Source organism: Chroicocephalus ridibundus, chromosome 2 (genome assembly GCF_963924245.1).
Source record: "Chroicocephalus ridibundus chromosome 2, bChrRid1.1, whole genome shotgun sequence".
In the NCBI taxonomy this organism is placed as follows: Eukaryota; Metazoa; Chordata; class Aves; order Charadriiformes; family Laridae; genus Chroicocephalus; species Chroicocephalus ridibundus.
In genome coordinates, this window is record NC_086285.1 from 143103510 (window position 1) to 143124068 (window position 20559).

At 38.9% G+C, this 20559-nt stretch overlaps 1 protein-coding gene across 2 annotated transcripts in view; it reads left to right on the forward strand.

Annotated features, from left to right (window-relative positions):
* Positions 1–2154: 2154 nt before the first annotated feature.
* Positions 2155–20559, forward strand: part of TMEM67 (transmembrane protein 67) — a 36684-nt gene continuing 18279 nt past the window's right edge. For both annotated transcript variants that reach the window (XM_063327193.1, XM_063327194.1), the window contains exons 1-14: positions 2155–2364; positions 4055–4143; positions 5425–5518; positions 7029–7128; positions 7576–7645; positions 7753–7827; positions 8514–8576; positions 11492–11646; positions 11766–11874; positions 13471–13557; positions 15558–15623; positions 17763–17919; positions 18312–18435; positions 19611–19716. In XM_063327193.1, the coding sequence (XP_063183263.1) occupies positions 2178–2364; positions 4055–4143; positions 5425–5518; positions 7029–7128; positions 7576–7645; positions 7753–7827; positions 8514–8576; positions 11492–11646; positions 11766–11874; positions 13471–13557; positions 15558–15623; positions 17763–17919; positions 18312–18435; positions 19611–19716 (1482 nt within the window). In that variant the 5' untranslated portion in view covers positions 2155–2177. The remainder of the gene's footprint in view (positions 2365–4054; positions 4144–5424; positions 5519–7028; positions 7129–7575; positions 7646–7752; positions 7828–8513; positions 8577–11491; positions 11647–11765; positions 11875–13470; positions 13558–15557; positions 15624–17762; positions 17920–18311; positions 18436–19610; positions 19717–20559) is intronic.

A 20559-nucleotide genomic window follows, 5' to 3' on the forward strand; every position in this document is an offset into this window, starting at 1 on the left:
GTGAACAAAGAGCATCCTGGTGGGTGAAGAACGTAAAAGGGGTCACTTTGGCTGCACATCCGTCCCTCCCTCCAGGCATTTTGTGTGTTTGCTCGGGTAAATAGCACACATGTACTATATTATTACATATATACATATATTACATATATAACTGTATTACACAATGTGTAATACAGTTTTAGAGATGAGGTACCAGGAAGCGCAAAGACTCTTGCGTCTTCCAGCTGGTCTCATCCAGATCCATGTTGTAAAATAAGGCAAATAAAACCCTCCAACCTTCATTTCTCGGCCACCCTCGTGCCCCATGGGAGTTCCCCAAACTCCCTACCCCTCTGGAACCAATGCCCTGAATCGCAGCATCATAGAATGGTTCGAGTTGGAAGGGACCTTAAAGACTATCTAGTTCCAACCCCCCTGCCATGGGCAGGGACACCTCCCACAGACCAGGCTGCTCAAAGCCCCATCCAGCCTGGCCTTGAACACTTCCAGGGATGGGGTGTCACGTCCCACTCTCTGTAAAGAGGGGGGGTAAATGACTTCAGATTCTTAAATTCTAAACAGTGCGGACTAAGGTGAGATAAATCTCAAGGTCCATATAGAAACATTTATTAGCTTACCAAAATGGTTAGTATAGGTCTTAACAAGTCCACGATAATTGGTTAGGTATATAACAAATTATGGCAAGTGGTGAGGTATGCATTGTGTTACTTAACAACAGGTATAGGACAATTTATGGCAAGTCGTACTTAAGGTCGTTACTTAACAACTCTAACTGTTACTTAACAATTCTAAGAGAAAAGAGAAACTGAGGGATAGAGAAAGGAAAAGACTGAAAAAAAGACACAGATAAAGAGATCGCCGGTCCTGGTTCCAGCATCTTTTTCAGGGAATCTTCCCAGGCATAATCTTCCTCTTTCTTGGAAAAATCTTCCCAGGCACGGTCTTCTTTCTTGGGAAGAATCTTCCCAGACACTGTCTTCTATTGTTTCTTCTTTGTTCCCCCCTAGGGGCACTTATTTTCCCCTTTTATGATTGCTGAATTAGCATGGTCCACCCCCCTTGCTGAGGACAGCCTGGTCTCAGGTTTCTCCCTTCTCCCAGGTGACGTGTAGCATGATTTGGGTGGAGAGACGAGTGCCATAATCACACATGTTTAGCATGATCTCTATAATCTTCATTAGCATATGCAGGAGTGTGCACTTTCGTATGCATTTCATGGATAATGAAGCAAAGGTCACTCATCGGACACAATGGCCTTGAGAACTGACAACTAGCAAGCTCACCACACGAGTGGCAGAACTATCCTGTCTTCACAAGACAGTTCTCCCACACTTTCAGACGCCAGAAGTGTTAGCCTTATCAGTTCTTTGAAGGCCAGGCCTACATTATTTATTTCCTTGTGAGTGTTTGAGGCATTCCATTGAAGGCTTCGAGAGCCTTCTGCCCCTCATCAGGGAATTTACAGTCCATCCCTTACATGGGGCATCCACAACTTCTCTGGGCAACCTGTTCCAGTGCCTCACCACCCTCACAGTAAAGAATTTCTTCCCAATATCTAATCTATTTCTCCCCTCTTTCATTTCAAAACCATTACCCCTTGTCCTATCACTTCACTCCCTGATAAAAGAGTCCCTCCCTGCCTTTCCTGTAGGCCCCCTTCAGGTACTGGAAGGCTGCTATAAGGTCTCCCTGGAGCCTTCTCTTCTCCAGGCTGAACAGCCCCAGCTCTCTCAGCCTGTTCTCATAGCAGAGGTGCTCCAGCCCTATGATCATTTTTGGGGCCCTCCTCTGGACCCGCTCCAACAGGTCCATGTCTCCTGTGCTGAGGACTCCGGAGCTGGACACAGTACTCCACGTGGGGTCTCACCAGAGCGGAGCAGAGGGGGAGAATCACCTCCCTCGACCTGCTGGCCATGCTTCTGATGCAGCCCAAGAAACAGTTGGCCTGCGCTGCGAGTGCCCATTGCCGGCTCATGTTGAGCTTCTCATCCACCAGCACCCCAAGTCCTTCTCCTCAGGGCCGCCCCACAACCCATTCTCCGCCCAGTCTGTGCCTGGGATTCCCGCCCGCCCCGGCCCCCGGCTCGAACGCTTCGCCTTCTGCGCGGGCCCCTCGCCCTTGCCGTACGACAGGCGAGTGACCAATCAGGGCGCGCCGCCGGAGGCCGCGGGTAGCTATGGCGACGCCGTGGCGCTGGGCCGCCGCCGCCGCGCTGCTCCTGGCGATGGCGGCGCCGCCGCCGCCCGCCCGCGGCTTCTCCCTCCCGCTTCAGCGGCCCGGCGACTGCGGCGACACCCGCTACTTCGACATCTCCCGCCTGGCCTGCGGGCCCTGCGGGCCCCACCAGCGACAGAGCGCCGGCGGTGAGCGACCCGGCCCTGCCGGGCGGGGGGAGGCGGGGCGGCCCGGGGCCCGGGGCCGGCGGAGCTTAGGGTCAGGTGTCAGCTCCCGCCGAGATCCGCCCTCCGGCAGCGGGAGGTACAAAATTTGGGCTCAGGTTTGGCGGTCAAACAGCTGTGCTGCGCAAGTCTGACAGGGCAGCGGAAAGGGCCAGGATCCCGCAAAGACATAGGTGGCCACAGCACAACTTTGGTACCTGCCTCTGAGAGACATCCCAGAGAAACACCAACAGACCTTTTTTCATAATCTTTCTTTTCTCAGGCATTTGTATGGTTATAGGTATTCACATTTTCATCAGTAAAATTCCATAGGGTCCTGAATTTATATTCTCAAACCCTTCCGTGACTCGAAACTCCTTGTCAAAACATGAATATCTGAGATGTTAACTATCTGACATCTTCAAGCCATGCGCATACTAATCCACATCCCATGTGGGAACTTGGAGCATTGCATACACAACACACCTTCACAGGACTAAATGAAAAATACAGATGGTAGTTTGCTTTCTTTAGGAGATAACATGGTATGATAGTGTCCATCTTTTCTAAATATGCAGTCCAAGAGAAGTGGGAGTTCGGTGTTGTGTGTACAGAAACAAATTTGAGACTAAGACCCAACAGCATCTCTCTTCATAACTGGTACCTCAGTCAGATGCAGTGATCTGGAGGGCTTTGTTCACAACTGCTGTGTAACAGCTGGTCACCTCTTCCACCACCATCACAGTTTCTTAAAAGAGTAGCCCTGTACTTTACTTGCAGAAAGAAATGCACAGTAATAGTTCTCAGATGCCCTGATAATGTGGATGTATAGATCCATAACTCCCTTATAGGCTTGAATCTTCCTCTAACTCAAGGGCTTCAAGGAGAGAGAAATTCCAGGGGGATGCCAAGGATTTCATTTTTTCCACAACATCTGACTGGAGCAGTGTAGTTAGCTGCCGCTCAGTCTGCTGTTTGCATCTTGTCTGAATTCCATTTGGGATTGCACAAGTCTGACTGTGCACTCCATGGCTCATCACCGTGGCTTCTGCTTCTAAGCAACAAGCCTAAAAATTAACATATCATCACAGTGAATGTCACAACTCAAGTATTTTCATTGATCTAATCCTATTGGGCTTTTTCTTCTTTATAGTGAAGTATAAATGGTTGATCATTTGAACCAAAGCTGTTTCTGTAAAACTCATCTCACAAGGATGTACTTTAAGGTTATAAAACTTTTCATAGAATTTTACATTAATTTTACATGCACAATTCAATAAGCTTAAATAATAATAAATACAGTTTATTAGTACATAGAATCAATTTTGGTTTGTAGTGTATGTGTGAAAATATGGAGAGAGGTCCATGATAGTTATTAAACCAACTGATACAGTTTAGTTTAAAAAAACCCCACAAAACCACAAGCGCTGGGTTCCAGTTCTGCCCTGGTATAACAGTCAGCCTAGTAACATCTTCTAAAATATCTTTGGACAAACTGTAATATGAACATTTTTTAAAAAGCAAGATGGCATTCATGCACATCTCACTTGGATGTTTTATTTGTCTGTCTAATAATCTATATTGATCTCTTGAGAACAATAGCAGTTGTTCTTAGTATTCTGTGAAAAAAAAATCGGTTTTATATAGATTAAAAGTGTATTTGATTTTTTTTCAGGTAGTTCATGTGTATGTCAAACAGGATACAGGACGGTTTCTAGTAATGGTGGGTCCTCCATTATTTGTGAAAAATGCCCAGAAAATAAGGTAAGTATTGAACTTTTCATACCTTGCCATAATAATAAATAAATAAATAAGCATTTTTTCATTGTAAATTTGACCCCACAGACAAAGTAAGAATATTTTAAATGTTTAATTTTCTTCCACTGCTTTTCTTTTCTACTTCATGTTATGTTATCCTTGCCTGGAGACCACTGTTTTATAGAATGCCAAAGATGCTTTTCAGTTCATAGATATCTTATTTTATTATTTATATAAATCCTACTATTGTAATATTTAGGCTGTATCTTCATAGTCCCTGATACTTTATCTTTTTACCTCAAAATGAGCTGTTGCTATTGTGTTACTTTAATTGTATATATCTTTGTAGTGTGGCCCGTTCTTTCTACCTTTCCTGACAAATTAAGCTATGATTTTGGGTCATATTCACAGCGTTGAGCCAGAGGCACCAGGCTTAACCAGCTTTTTCACACTATAGTAAATAGAGAAATAATTTTTCTCCATCAAAAACAAGTTTTCAGGGTGAAAGCTTTCCTGAATACTTCTTTCTCTCCAATAACTGTAGAAGAAGAGAGAAGCTTAATTGTAGGTTACGTGTTTTATGGCTAATGGGTAATGTAGGTAATTTTCCTTTTCTTTCCATCTTCATGCTATGTTAGACAAAGACATTGACAAATATCCGTTGGTGTTTTGATCATTCTGCTGTTTCTTTCTCTTTCCTGTAATGGTGGCATTTGTCTTTGATTCTATGTCAAGTCCTATGCAAAGATAAAATGATGATAGTAGAGAAAGGAATAGCATCAGTATCACCTGGGGATGAGAAGTTATCTTCATTTTCCTCATTAGCTTAGTATAAAATAAGTGTGGATGTGAACTGTTTGAGTACATGCAAAATTCCATGCAATTATATTAGCTGCTTCACTTAAAACTCCTCCATTTCTATTAGTTCTGTATATTTATATGCAAATATACCTATTTATGCATTGTTATGTGTATTGATTTTTTTTTCCCAGTGTAGAACCTCTACATCTTTTTTGAAACCTTCCACTTTTAATCAACTCTTATCTTCTCTAAAGTGTGTTAGCTAATGGGTTCAGAAAAACTTAAGAACATTTTTTTTAGTCTATGTCTGCACAGGAATTACTTTTTCCAGATCTTTAGCCTTTTTTTTATTTTCAGAAGCTTCATGAATGTTAGCAGTGTTGTTGTATCTGAACATGTTCTCTAGTAAATAACATCTGGATCGGGCATTCTTTACAGATATTTGGCGATGTCTATATTTTTGAAAATGATAACATTTTGTTTTAGAGCGGAGTTACTCAAGATGGATGGAATTGTATTACTTGCCCTAAAGGCCTAACTTCAGAAGGAAAATGTAAATGCCTCCATAATGAAATATTAGGTAAGAAATATATGCAAGTTATGAGATATTAGGCCTTATTTTAGATATTTGAGTTTATTAAGACTTGCTCTTCTATTCAATAAGAAAGGAAATTTAACATATGTTTACATATCTAATGTAAAAATTCATGTTCTTCTTGATCTTAAACCTCATTCCTGAAAGACAGCAGATAAATCTGTACTGTTGTTCATTGCAATAAAAACTATTATGCAAACATTCAAAAAATGAATACTGGTGTGTCACTTCCTTTAAGCTGGTGGGTACTGGGTGGAAGCATTAAAATTTGGTTAAAAACAATGTCAACATAGACTAAGAAAAAACATTAAAATATTTTGAAGGACATAATGCATAAGTACTTCACGGTACAGGAATTACACGTATATAAGTAGGTAGAACAGAATAGCCTGAGCAAGCCAAGTAAACTACTCAGCATTAGTATCAGTGGATTTCACGCCTCCCTGAGACACATGCCTATGTCTCTGATTTCCTGTAAATGCTTCCCTATATCTGCCTCTTCCTTGATGCTCTCTAGTAGTTGCAGATGAATTTCAATAGACATAGAAAATTAATTTTAACTTTAGTGTCAGTTAACTATATTTTTGCTTATCTTGCATAGTAATAAACTAAGAGCAAAGTAGAAATTTCACAAAGGCTGTAAAAAAAAAAAAAGCTCTTGGGAGCTCTAGTTTTCCTTATTTTCAAAGGCACGGGATGGAAAAGACTTTCTGTGTACCCATAATTCTTTGAATAAGTATTAGTAATGTCCACTTTGGTTACATTTCTAACAGAGTATACTGGAGAATCAGTCTTTTCCAGATCACTAATTTAAAAGGAATCTGTAAAAGTGTGAATACCAAATCATCTCCCTTAAGCTTTATAAGTGTTACAAAATACATTCCAAGACTTTAATGTAGATATGTAGGTAAATGTAGGTAAATGTAGGTAAAATACTGAGAGCAAAGCTGATTCTGTAATTTAACATGCAGAAAGAACATTAGTATTGTAATTATTTTGATTTTCTTTGTACCTTTTTTTTTTTTTAATAATTATACTTGAAATCTCTTGCCAAATGATTAATTTGCTGGAAGACGTGGTTTTGAAACTTAGAATTTGTCATATTTGCATGAATTATTTCAGATTAAAATTAAAAATATTTTTTCCCAGTAATTCATAAACTTGATATTTTAAGTTTTAGCTTTGCAGTGAAGCCTTAGTTTGAAATTTCGTTCAGAATAAATCACAAAGGAACAGCAAAACTGGACATGAAATATTGCATTTCTCATTAAAAGTAGAGTGCATGTGCATAGCTATAGACAATGCACATATACATATATGAATGTGTATTTATAGTGGTTGTTACTTCCAAGTTGTGCTCTTGATTTTTTTTTAAATAAAATCTTTGCATTTATGTTAGATCTGCTTAGACGCTTCATTTTTTCACACTTTTCTTAACATGTGTGACACTGTGCATCATGCAATTTTATCAGAGTTGCTTTTCTTTTCAACTTAGTGGAAAGAAGTATCGATGGCATTTTGCTTAATGAAGCATTGTGCATACTTTGTAATGGAAGTGAGAAATCGTTCTCTGCTTCAGATGTATCAGGAAATAGGTGAGTATTGTTTGCTTTTTGTGATGATAAAGTTGAACTTGTGTTCTTTTTAAATGGAATAGTCTTGAGGAACAGTCTGTGTCTTTGGGATGACAGTTTTAAAAGCAGTGAATTGGAAATCCTCAACCCCATATCAAACTCAATATGTTTTTTGTTCACCGAAGTCCTTATATGACCAGCAGCTTGGTTTGTTTTGCTGTAGTGTGACTAAGAAGCAAGCTTTGGATTGGAAGCAAAACCAGAATTCTTACTTTGATAATTAACTATTTCGATTCTTTTCTACTTCACTGACAGTAGAAACAAATCATAATGTCTTTTGGATTTCAGTTTGGACTGCTGAAGATGCTGGCAGTGTTACCAGGCATACTATGTCATCAGATTTCACTAAGTACTAAATCTCATACTTAACTACATTTTAAGTGTATTCTTCATGTTTGTGATCCATAGGTGTGTAAGGTGTGAACAAACATTCATCAATGCAAGCAAGTCTTGTGACTGCAGCAGCCCAAACATTTTAGTAAGTAGAAGAATGCTTATTGTACAGAAGCTCAGAAAAAGAAAAGTTATGTTGATAAATGTATAAAATTCCATTTTTTTTATTTTTGGGTTGTTTTTTTATTTCAGACTGGGGGATTGTGTTTCAGTGCTAGCGACAGCTTACCCCCAAAGGGAGTTGCAACTGTTCGTTTTGGACAGATAGTAAGTGTGTTTATTCTAAAATATTTTCAAGCTATCTCATTATTTACTTTCAGAAAGTCTTTTAAATTCCATTCCTGAAAAACAAAGCTGGTGGTTTGTTGTCTGATCACGGTCATTGCAAGGTAATTTGCATCAAGATAGAGCGTGGACATGTAGACCAGGCAAGCATTGTTCTAATGGAATACGTTTTAATAAAATTCATGCCCTTTTGGAAACTGAAAAAGGGAAGTAATTTAAATTAAATTAATATCAAAACAAGTAGTATGTGGTCTACTGTGTTACAGAATCACAGAATGGTAGGGGTTGGAAGGGACCTCTGGCGATCATCTCGTCCAACCCCCCTGCCAAAGCAGGTTCACCTGGAGCAGGCTGGGCAGGAACTCGTCCAGGCAGGTTTTGAATGTCTCCAGAGAAGGAGACTCCACCACCTCTCTGGGCAGCCTGTTAAAAGTTAAATATTTTTCCTCGTTCTCTGTATTTTGTCTAATTTAGTGAAGTGAAACAAATTATTGCATTATGGTTGTGTTTTGAACGTGGTTGCGTATGTTTGATTTAGACATTTACAAAAGACAGAGAGCTCCTAGAAAAAAATTAGTAGCATCTTTTAGCTAACATAGTTTTCGAGACTGTTACATTATGGATAAATTGTTCTGAACAAAGACAGTGAAGCAGTTCCTTTTTTACAGGGTATAACACTGACATCAGCATGGTTTCTGAAAAACCTGCAATCCTCAGCCTCTGCCTGTTGGGTGAGTTTCATTAACCTTTGCAGGTTGCTTTTTTATACAGAAGCGATTTTCTGTGTAAAAGCATGGCACTTTAGTTTTTGGAAGTTAGTTTGCTTATTTTTAAACAATCTTATTTGGAGATGACAGTAGATAAGAAAAAAATATACATACAATGTGTTTATAAAGGATATTGAGTGCTAGTTGATGTTAACGCAAGTCTCCAGGGTTGGAATCTTCACAAGGTGAATGGTGGTAAACAAAAAATCCTGCAATAGTCGTTAGGTATGTGAACTGTTATTGAGTATATCCAGTAAGGGATCACTCAGAAAATTAACTTCTTACATATTCAGTATTGATTGGCAGCTGGTCTTTACCTATTTGGCTTTCAGTTAATCATTCTGTTTTCCGATGGAGGATAGCCATAGAACCATCCTTTTTAGCTTTGCTTTGATTTATGTATGCAAGTGTTATTTACCATTATATTGGTCTGGGTGGCAGTAACCATGGGTGGGAGACTGGCTGCGGCAACAGAATCATGCACACTTGTGAAGGGGATATGCCTCTGCCTGCTTTTTACCAACTCTGTTATCACATTTCCCTTCCATATTCCTCTCCTCAAAATCAGATTTTAACTTCTCAGGCCCTACCTTTTCTCTCAATCTATCACAACCCAAAGGGTTAGAATCATAGCATCGTTTGGGCTGGAAAAGACCTTTAAGATCATGGAGTCCAACCATTAACCTAGCACTGCCAAGTCCACCACTAAACCATGTCCCTAAGCACCACGTCTACATGTCCTTTAAATACCTCCAGGGATGGTGACTCCAACCACTTCCCTGGGCAGCCTGTTCCAGTGCTTGATAACCCTTTTGGTGAAGAAGTTTTTCCTAATATCCAATCTAAACCTCCCCTGTTGCAGACAGGATGCTATTGGCCTTCTTGGCCACCTGGGCACACTGCTGGCTTATACTCAGCCGTCTGTCAACCAACACCCCCAGGTCCATTTCCGCCAGGCAGCTCTCCAGCCACTCTTCCCCAAGTCTGTAGGACTGCATGGGGTTGTTGTGACCCAAGTGCAGGACCCAGCACTTGGCTTTGTTGAACCTCATACCATTGGCCTTGGCCCATGGATCCAGCCTGTCCAGATCCCTCTCTAGAGCCTTCCTACCCTCAAGCAGATCAATGTTCCTGCCCAACTTGGTGTCATCTGCAAACTCACTGAGGGGGCACTTGATCCCCTCATCCAGATTGTTGATAAAGATATTAAACAGAACAGGCCCCAATACTGAGCCCTGGGGAACGCCACTTGTGACCAGCCGACAGCTGGATTTAACTCCATTCACCACAACTCTTTGGGCCCAGCCATCCAGCCAATTTTTTACCCAGAGAAGTGTACACCCATCCAAGCCACAAGCAGCCAGTTTCTCCAGGAGAATGCTGTGGGAAATGGTGTCAAAGGCTTTACTAAAGTCCAGTTAAACATCCACAGCCTTTCCCTCATCCACTAAGCAGGTCACTTTGCCATAGAAGGAGATCAGTTTAGTCAAACAGAACTTGCCTTTCATGAATCCATGCTGACTGGGCTTGATCACCTGGTTGTCCTGTGTGTGCCACGTGATCTGTTCTATAACATTCCCAGGCACTAAGGTCAGGCTGACAGGCCTGTAGTTCCCTGGATCCTCCTTCCAGCCCTTCTTGTAGATGGACGTCACATTTGTTAACCTCCAGTCAATTGGGACCTCCTCAGTTAGCCAGGACTGCTGATAAATGACGGAAGGTGCCTCAGTGAGCACTTCCAGCAGGTCCCTCAGTACCCTTGGGTGCATTCCATCCAGCCCCATAGACTTGTGTGTGTCTAAGTGCTGTATATTCTCTCAGAGCAGTTTTTATTTTTCCAGACTGTTTTTCTACTCTTTCAGGCAGATCAATCAATAGCAGTTGCCAATTCCTACTTTCTTAGAATGTTTTCCCTCTTTTCCAGACTATTTTTTACCTTTCCAGATGATAAGTTGTTGTTACAGTTCCTTAGTTTCGTGCTTATTGATGGTATCTCAGGATGTCTCTTGTGTTTAGGTACCCAGCTGCACTTCTCAAGGATGTTTCTGATTCCCAGGCTTAGTTCCCAGGCTAGCACTTCCCAGGCTGGCAGGCATTCTCTCTACCAGTATTTCAGCAGACTTCTGTTCAGTATTTTCCCAGGTCACCTTTGCGGCTGCTCCCATCACCATCTCATACACGCAGCTCTGAGATGTATTCTCCTACTTATCCCATTCTTTTTTGCAAACTTTTACTGAAGTTTATTCTGTTTGTCTGTGTCAGCCTGCTCAGCTCTTCAGAGGTGCTGCCTGAATGTAACGTGCAGCTGCTGATCTGACCCCCACAAAGGCAATAGGTGTTGGCAGGTTAATAAAAGTGCAGTGATCGCTGCATACAGATGCCAGGCATCGCTTCTGCCTGTCACATGGCACAATTGAACAGTGGTATAAATGCAACATAGTTTAGCAACAACAGAATAGAAAAAGTACTAAAACTGAAAAGAAGACATTTACGATACATGCAACTATAGTTGTCAGTCTTAGGTCTTTGATGGAGTCATCTTTGTCATACAGCCGAAGTGGTGTTAAACATTTTGATTCTTACATCGTTTTCTAAATGCAGATTTTGACATTTCTGTCACATCATACCATCTAGCTGATTAAATTGAAATAAACTGGAAAAGAGAGCATTGATTTCACGCTGCCATCTGCAGACCTATAAAAATACAGAGCCTGAATAGTTGGGAGAAAATATTAGGTGTTGACAAAACAAACTTATTTTCAAGTAAAAATGAGGGTTTAAGAGTGGCTTATTACAGATAATGTTTAGTTTTATGACTGCCTCACCAAAAGGAGGGGTAAATAAATAGTTTTTTGTGTTCTTGTGTTTCTCCGCTGCAGTTGTACTCCAATCTAACAGCATGCCAAGCTCTTGGAAATATGTGTGTAATGAATATGAATTCATTGAGTTCTTCAAGTACTGATGCCTGTGGTTTATTTCAGTATATTTACGTCAATACAGCAAGGCTAGGCATTGTTCATTCAATAGCCTTCTGGTAAGTTGCCTTTTCCATAACTTTAATCTTTAATAGTGTTTTATGGAAATTATTATTCTAAATGTTCTTTGATGCAAAACATTATGTTTCTTTAGAGAAAACATTGTAATTGTTTTCAGGAGGCATAATCTTCCATGGCTCTATTACGGTGATCAACCAGGATTAGCATCCCAAGTGCTTGAGGCAAATCATTTCCCTACAGTCTTCAGTTTTAAAGGAACAGATAAGGTAGGTGTTGGGTAGTAGACATGGGAAAACAGACATTTGGAAGAGTACATAATCACATAAAGAGGTTTAGAGTCATTGCAAATGTGGCTCCACTAAAGATAGTTTTTAGACAGTGTAACAAAACTCAGTGTGAGATCTTACGGAAGAGGAAGGTGGTATTTATGTAAAAAATCTCTAGGTAGGATGATTTTGCTGACTTACACTCACTTGCTCAGACATTTATTTTGCTCACACTCTCATACCCACATTCTCATAAGGCCAAGATATGCTTGCCTGAGTGGTTCTGACCAGGATCAATTGTGTGTGACACAAGGAGCAAGGGATGTCAGCTATTAAGTTTTCATTATGTCCCCAAGGTTCTTCTGGATTCGCAGTGATAAACTAGTAATTAGACAAATCTTTAATACCCCTTAGGAGTTAATAGTAGTTTTGGCATTGTCCTTTGCTTCAGAGTCTTGTTTCTTTCAGTCTCCATAAATCTGAAGCAAAGTCTTTTTCCCTTGTTTGAAATATGTACATCCTTTGGTCAGTTTTCCCGGTGAGTTAATTGGAAAAAGAGGGGTATACGTGAGGTACTGTAACTTTGCTGCCATTCTCCTGGTGCCAAAGTTCATGATCTGTTGCTGACAAGTTGTCTGTGCCATGGTTTCATCAGAATCCATTTCTTAGCTTTATTGCTGGGAACAGTGTTCTTCATTATTGCTATGCGGTGTTTAACCCTTTCCTTCTGTTGCTTCTGGTGCTTACACACACATTTCTATCCATGCTTCATTTATACCAACCTTAATATCTCTGTTACAAATCTCTGCAAGCTGAATTGTATCAGTGATGGATTCAGTTTATTACTCCAGCCTTTTCCTGTTCCTATAGTGAATTAAGAAAATAAATAAAAAAAAAGAGGTGAGGAAAACAATAATTTCAATGTTAACAAAGCCAGGTGTCGATCCCTGGGAGGGATGGACTGCTTAAGTAGCTTGTAAGAAGGAATCAAACAGTAAATCAAACAATAAAGCGTTTCATTTTACAAATTCATTGTAAAATTAGAGTAACTGGAATAGTTTATTCAGGTTAAGCTAATCACAGAAAATAAGTAGTGCTAGTGATAACTTGTCAGTTTGTCAGTTATACTGCCAAACTTTTTCTTACTGACTCAGAAATAAAATAATAGGGTTTTTCAGCTGTATTCTAAAAGGTTGTATTTTAAATTAAACAATGTTGCAATGCAGCTTCTTTTTTAACAACTGAAATACTCATTATTCTTCCTAACACTGAAGGTCTTGGAAGCCCTCGAGATCCCAGCCTGGTATACAGTAGAAATGTGCATATATTTCTGATGCATTTAGCGCATGTCTAACAGTATAGAAGTTCCTTTGGAACTTTTTCCATGTCACCGATAAAGCTGTAGAATTGTAAAGCATGTTTTTTTACAAAAGTGAACTAGCAAAACCAAGATTAAAAACATAAAATCAAAGGGAAGAAATGAAGCATCATGCTGAAAGTTTTAGGGAAGCATCAAATGATGAGATAGCAATCACTAAAATGTGTCTGTCCGCTTTATGGCAGATTCATTGTTTCTTTATCTTTTTTCATCGTCAGGATGTAAAGCTGCAATTTATAGCGGCCTCATTTGATGCAGCAGGAAACTTTCTTAAGTGGCAAAATTTGGAAGGAGGCATCTTACAGGTACGTTTGATTTTAATTATCTTTTGTTGATAACATAATGTTCTGTTTGCCTTTAGCCAAATTAAGACAAAACCCAAGAGTTTGGTTACTACCGTAGTGAGTTCATAAAATAACCATAGAGCTAGATTAGAGAATATAGCCCTTGAGTCTTGCTCAGGATGATTTCTACAAAATCAAAAGTATAAATTCAGGAACATTGTCCTCATCGATTTGACCAATATAAATTTGGAATATTGGAAAGCTCTGAAAAACAGCAGTAGTCATTTAGAACCAACTATATCTTTCTTCCATTCAGCATACAGTTACCCCTGTATGTAATTTATTATCAGCCCTCTTTTTCTTAGCGAGAAAAGTATATTCTTTTAGCTATCAGTCCACATAACTTTATAGAAAATTCTGGGAGTATGTCCCTATTGGATGTCCGTCACTGTGCTCACACATTATGGGGATTCCAAGTAAATCAGTGATTATTTTACTATCAAGAGAGGTAGGAAAACTGACCTACCACCCCATTTTCTTTCAGTTCTCCTGGGATTTTTTGTTTGTTTCTTTCTTTTGGTTTTAATATCAAATATATACTTTGGCCAGTATCTGCCTGGCTTTTTCATAACAGGACGTTATAAAAACTTGCTGTGAGACTTTACATAGAATTAGGGAACACTGGCTAGAGGATTCACAATACCCTTGGACACTTTACCCTCAGGTTTCAGTGGCACACGCACATTCTACTTCAGCAGTACCATGCTGTATAGGGTATGAAAAATGCTAGGAAGAAGAAAGTGGAAAGTGCAATAGTAATTAGCCTAACAGCAGAAATTGGCAGCTGTGAAACATGTTGCAGCGTAGAACTTGTTTAGCAGTCCAGTGGTGATCTAGGCACTCTCAGCAATTCCCTTGGCAGGCAACAATAGGAACAATGGCAAGAACAATTGGGAATTGTCTGTCCTCTTTTCTAGGCTCTTCATGTCACTCTTAGAGCAGGTCACTTCAAATCCTCCAGTATCTACAGAAGAGCAGCTGACATTCAGGATTTAGATAGTGACTGCTATTGTTATTGTCTCAGAATGAGCTGTGTTTCATCTGCCTCTCAAATTTTAAGGAAAACTAGTGTCTGAGAAAACAGGTTACAAAGCCAATTACTGTGCATAGAAAATGAGATATTCTGACATAGATTTTAAGTTTTATTGGGACACATTAATTTCCTAACTGTAGAGCTTTTAGTAGTAGCTATAAAAATCTATGGGAAAGGAATAGCTTTTCCATTGAAAGCCTCTTTTAATGTAATAGATTGTGATGATAACACATTGCAGTGCTAAAGCAACCTCAATGCATAAATTTTAGCGATTCCCAGAATTTCAGTAGCACCCTAATTGAATTGTGTTTTTGGTAAGTTTAGACTTGACTTTCATTTTGGGAAAATAGCTGTGCCCTCCACTAAGTGCCATGCTCATTTAGTTAGAATTTGGCCAGTTTTTCTGGGTTCTGTTTAGAATGAATTGTTCTCTGCAGAAAATGTAAAAGTTACATTGAAAAAGGAAAAAAAAATAATCTGTTACTTGCCATGGTACCTTTGATGCTCTGAGAATGCTAGCTTAAGAGAAAAGGGGCAGTATGAATGTGGAGTTCTTTTCTTATGGGATTCTTGAATTTAGCCGAAGCCACTACTAAAGCTTGAGGCAGCACAGTGCCTCGAACATTCAGTCCCCTGAAAGATTATTCTTGCCTGGTTGTATGCTGGCGTCCACAGATTTCAAAGTCAGTGATGGAACTGAAAAATACTATGCAAGTATGAATAAGCTAAAACAGAGTTTTAAGAACATCAATATTAGTATAATAAATAATCATGTTAACTCTTCAAAACCAATTCCTCTCTTAAAAAATAGAACAAAATATCTTTTGTGAGAACTGTGAATACATAAACTGCTTGGAGTACCTGTGAATATTTCATGTGAGAAAATGATACCTTTGAATTAACCTAATTATAATTATGTTTTGTTCAGCTTTGTCCTGATACCCAAACTAAATTGAATGCAGCTTATGCATTTGGAACAACTTATGAACAAAGTGTAAGTAAGAATACTATTCTGAATTTTGAATTAAGTTGCTTTTATCATCGGTAATTCAGTGAATAATGAAAGACCTCTGGAGTTTAGCCATAAGCTGCAATGTGGACTTCTTTCTTGGGAAACTGTTACTTATTTTAATTTCTTTATTATTGAGTGAAATAAATGGATTTTTAAAAAATCTTTTGCCTATACATCACAAAGCTTGTTTACTACATAAGATAATCAAAATAAATTGAACTGGCATTTGCTGGCTTATCTGTGGAAGAACACAATGCCTGAATTCTGACAGCCATATATTTTGCACTGTAACTTCTAATTTTCCTGCCTCCATCTTTGGCTAGGTTTCCTGTGGAAGGGAGGCATATGCAATCATGCCATGCCTGTATGTTGTCCCCATTAACTCTTTAATGTATTGCTTGATGTCAGTGAATTCAATAATAAGCTTGAAGGCAAGTTTTCATCGAACAGATGACTCATCAGAGGAAAGAGATTCTTTAGTTGTCTTAACTATGGGAAAAACTATTGGAGTTTTCACACCTTACTAAACACCAGGAAAGGGAGAGGTGATAGAGCACTTGAGCTTCTGTATTCTTAGATACTAAATTCAGTCAGACACAGACACAGTTCTGCCAGCAATAAAGCTTCGTTAATTTTTGTCATTTACATGTTAAATGGGGAGGTGGTAGTCTCTTTGGTGGGGGGAAGGGAGAGAAATAACATCTTTATTTTTATAAATCTCCATAAGTGCGCAGCATCTAATACCTATATATCCATTAATATTGTTTATTAACTCGTCTACATTCAAAACCACTCCCCACATCATGTGTTGAAGTGTGAAAACATATAAACTCTGCCTGCTGTTTGGGTGGTGTGAAAGTCTTGTAGTGTAATACCTGTCAAAACTTTAGTCCTTGAAAACTTAAGTGTTTACCAAATAATTTTGACAAATCTTTGTTAAATATTTTTACTCCTCCATATTGTTTAATGTTGTTTAATCCATATTTCAGTAGAATGGGAACTTATTTTCTATTTAGGGTCATTGAACTGGTTGGGTACGGTTATTCTTTTTTTTGTATTTTTTAAAATCTTATGTATTTGATATATTAAGTTTGTAGAACCTGCTGTAAAGTATTAACAACAGTAAATATTACTGGATTTAAATACAAATACCAGTAAATACTAACTTACTGAGTATTTTTTAATGTAATTATTTTTATGGATTGCATGCATCACTTTTGTTTCCTACAGCTTTTGAGAAAACATGGTGGACGTGTTATATGAGTATTTAAAGACTGCATGATTGTTCACATATGCAAAAAACTACCTCCTTTCATATTTAATTTCTTCACACAATCACAGGCAGGGACCTCTGGAGGTCGTCTGGTCCAACTCCCTGTTAGAGCAGGTTGCCCAGGACCATGTTCAGATGGCTTTTGAATATCTCCAAGGAGTGAGACTCCACAACCTCTGTTGGCAACTTGTGCCAGTGCTCGGTCACCCTCATGGTGAAAAAGTATTTCCTGATGCTCAGAGGGAACCTCATGTTTCAGTTTGTGCCCATTGCTTCTGGTCCTGTCACTGGGCATCGCTGAAAAGAGCCAGGCTTTTTCTTGTACACTCTCCTTTCAGATATTTGTATACATTGATAAGATCCCCCCAAAGCCTTCTCATCTCCAGGGAAAACAGTCCCAGCTCTCTCAATCTTTCCTCATAGGAGAGATGCTCCAGCCTCTTCATCGTCTTAGTGGCCTGTGCTGGACTATATCAAGTAGCTCCATTTCTCTCTTGTACTGCTGAGCCCAGAACCAAACACAGTACTCCATGACCTCAGTGTTTATGTTTCTGGACTTTAGTGTTTATGCTGGTTTAAATTTTGTGACTGTGAAGTTTGGTAGGATATTTTTTCCTAATCTGTTGAAAAATGTTAGCAGCGCTTCATTCTCCACATTAGTCTTTCTAGTCAATTGCAATCATCTCCAAGATGTTTGTATAAAACCATTAGTACTTTGTAACTGCTTGCAAATAGCTGTAATGCCTTGTCTTTTAGGTGGGACAGATTCTAGGGGAAGAATCCACAACTTGATAAAATCATTAAATGGCTCAAGGGATCCTTTTATTTTAACATTTTTTTTCTTGTAGTGCAAAATTTCAGTTTCCAAGATTTTGCTGGATTTTCCTAATCCAATCTTTTATGACCTATTCCTTGAATATAATGGTGACAACGGACAACAGAATCTTTGGGCAGTGCCAGTTTTAAACTTGAATCTTCAATACAGCGAAATGTTTGTTAATCAAGGTAAGACTGTCATGGTAACATTTCTGTGAAGTAAAATAATCTGACTAACAGCAAATAGAAAGAATTAGTATTAATTACTGTTACTGAGATGTTTTTAAAGATACCGCAACACACCATAACTTGTTTCTGTTTTAAGACTTTAATATTTTGTGGGCAAATTCTAATGGTGTTAAGTGCAGACTTTGTTGCATACACCAGCCCAATCAATAATATGCACAAATAAAGTAATCTAATTTCATTATTTATTTCTTTAAGTTGAAAATTATGAATTTTACATCCTGAATAGTTGTATGTATTTTACAGTTATATGTATTGTTTCTAGTAGATTTCATTCATTTTGCATGTTGAATTAGTTTTTTTAAATATTATGTGACTGTCATGTGTTTTCAAAGGCAGTAATATGAACAACTGGCTTTTGACTCGTCGATTTTTTTTGGTGGATGCACTAAGTGGAAAAGAGAATGACTTGGGAAAACTACCAAGAGTAATTCGGATTGCTAGCAAAATAACAATAAGGTGATTAATTGCATATACTATATAGTACGTAGAAAATAAAGCCAATTTTGTGCAGTCTGCATTTTATCGTCTTAAAAGAAAGTTGTTTTATTATGTTGTTTCTAATATGTCCTCTGCTGATTTTTTCGTTGTGTACTTGGAAATAGCAAGAGTTTCTATATGCTGTTCTGTTGAGTGAGTGAGAAAGCGTAACACTGACTTGTGAGGGCTAAAATTACTGTGATTACTTTCCACGTATGATGGATCAGACTGTGTATGGATAATGCAAGTTGGCAGGCATTCAGTCACCTCTTAGAAGCAGGTGTCATCTGGAAAGAACTAAAATCTCCTCTGTTAATTCTTTTTCGATGTGTATGTTGATGACTACACAAGGATGCTATTTCATACTCCATGCTCTTTTTTGCAGTATTTTTAAAAACTGTTGCCTATTCTGTTATACAATCCAGAACAGGCTTGTAGTTATTTAACTGAAATTATGAGACTACCTGTTAGGGTCATTATTGATGGTTAATCTCATCTGGAATATGTTTTGGAAGAACCTTTTTTTTTCTTCTCCTTTATGTAATGTCTTCCTCTGAGATGACTGTCAAAATCGAGATCTCCCTTTTCCTTCAGCTCTGCTTCAGAACTTGTTAGTTAAAAAGATTGCTGAGTAGCACTGAGTACTGATCCGTAGAAGTAATCATCTTGAAGATTAATGTACTAACTCCATTTGCTGAGAATTTTGTATTACATTATTTCAAAAAATAAGGATTAGCTTTGTATCTTAGGGGAACTCCCTCCCACCTCCACTTCAAAAAAAAATGATGATGCTACAGATTCAAAATACACATAGAAAAGGTCATTCTGTAATGTTTTGAGAAAAGTGATCTTTTGCAATTGACTTCAGTTGTAGCTATCATAACGTGAGCAGTAGGTAAAGATTGATTCAGGTATTTTCTTACAAATAAACAGTCCTTCCCAGCTTTTTATATATTTGTGTACATGCCTTTATGCACTCCGGTTGCTTTTAAAATGTGAATTGTCGTGTCATTGGGTTTGAAACTCACATTTTATTAATCAGGTTGTTCTGTGTCATTTAGTATTTTCTTATTAGTACAAGTTTCAATTAATACTTTCCAAGCAACTCGTCCATTTTCTGTATTAGAAATAATACGCTGTTTGTATTTCTGCAGTATTCGTCTGGTATCCCATACTCAGAGAGGAATGATCTACCCTCCTCTAATTACTGTTGCTTACACAGATGTGCTTGTCCAAAACCCTGAAACCCAGAGTGTGATGGTGAGATCTTTGTGCTATCTTAATTGAACTGATCTGTTAATCATACCTGTAGTTCTGTTGGAATTCCAGTTGAGCGAACGTTTTTGGAGGGGTTATAAAAATACAATAAGCGGTTTCTAGTTCTGCTCAGTTTTGAAGTTGCAAGTTTTGACTAAAACTTAAAGCTTTTGAAACAAAGCAGTTAGAAGTATTTTCTTTTTAATTTATCTTGAGTGTTCTTTAACTTAAAATACTTAGAATTTTACAGTTGGTTGTATAATGCTAAATTAGAATCACAGCATCATAGAATCATAGAATCTTCATGGTTGGAAAGGACCTTTGAGATCATCGAGTCCAACCATACATACACAACCCCCTCCCCCACAATCTCTGTCACTAGAGCATGCCCTGAAGTGCCACATCTAGACGTTTCTTAAATACCTTTAGGGATGGTGACTCAACCACCTCCCTGGGCAGGCTGTTCCAGTGCCTGACCACTCTTTCAGTAAAGTAATTCTTCCTAATATCTAATCTAAACCTCCCCTGCCACAGCTTCAGACCATTTCCTCTGCTCCTGTCATTATTCACTTGGGAGAAGAGGCCAACACCCACCTCTCTACAACCTCCTTTCAGGTAGTTGTAGAGGGCAATGAGGTCTCCCCTCAGCCTCCTCTTCTCCAAACTAAACATTCCCAGCTCCCTCAGCCTCTTCTCATATGACCTGGTCTCCAGACCCCTCACCAGCCTGGTAGCTCTCCTCTGGACACGCTCCAGCACTTCAATGTCCCTCTTGTACAGAGGGACCCAGAACCAAACACAGTACTCGAGGTGAGGCCTCACCAGTGCCGAGTACAGAGGCATCAT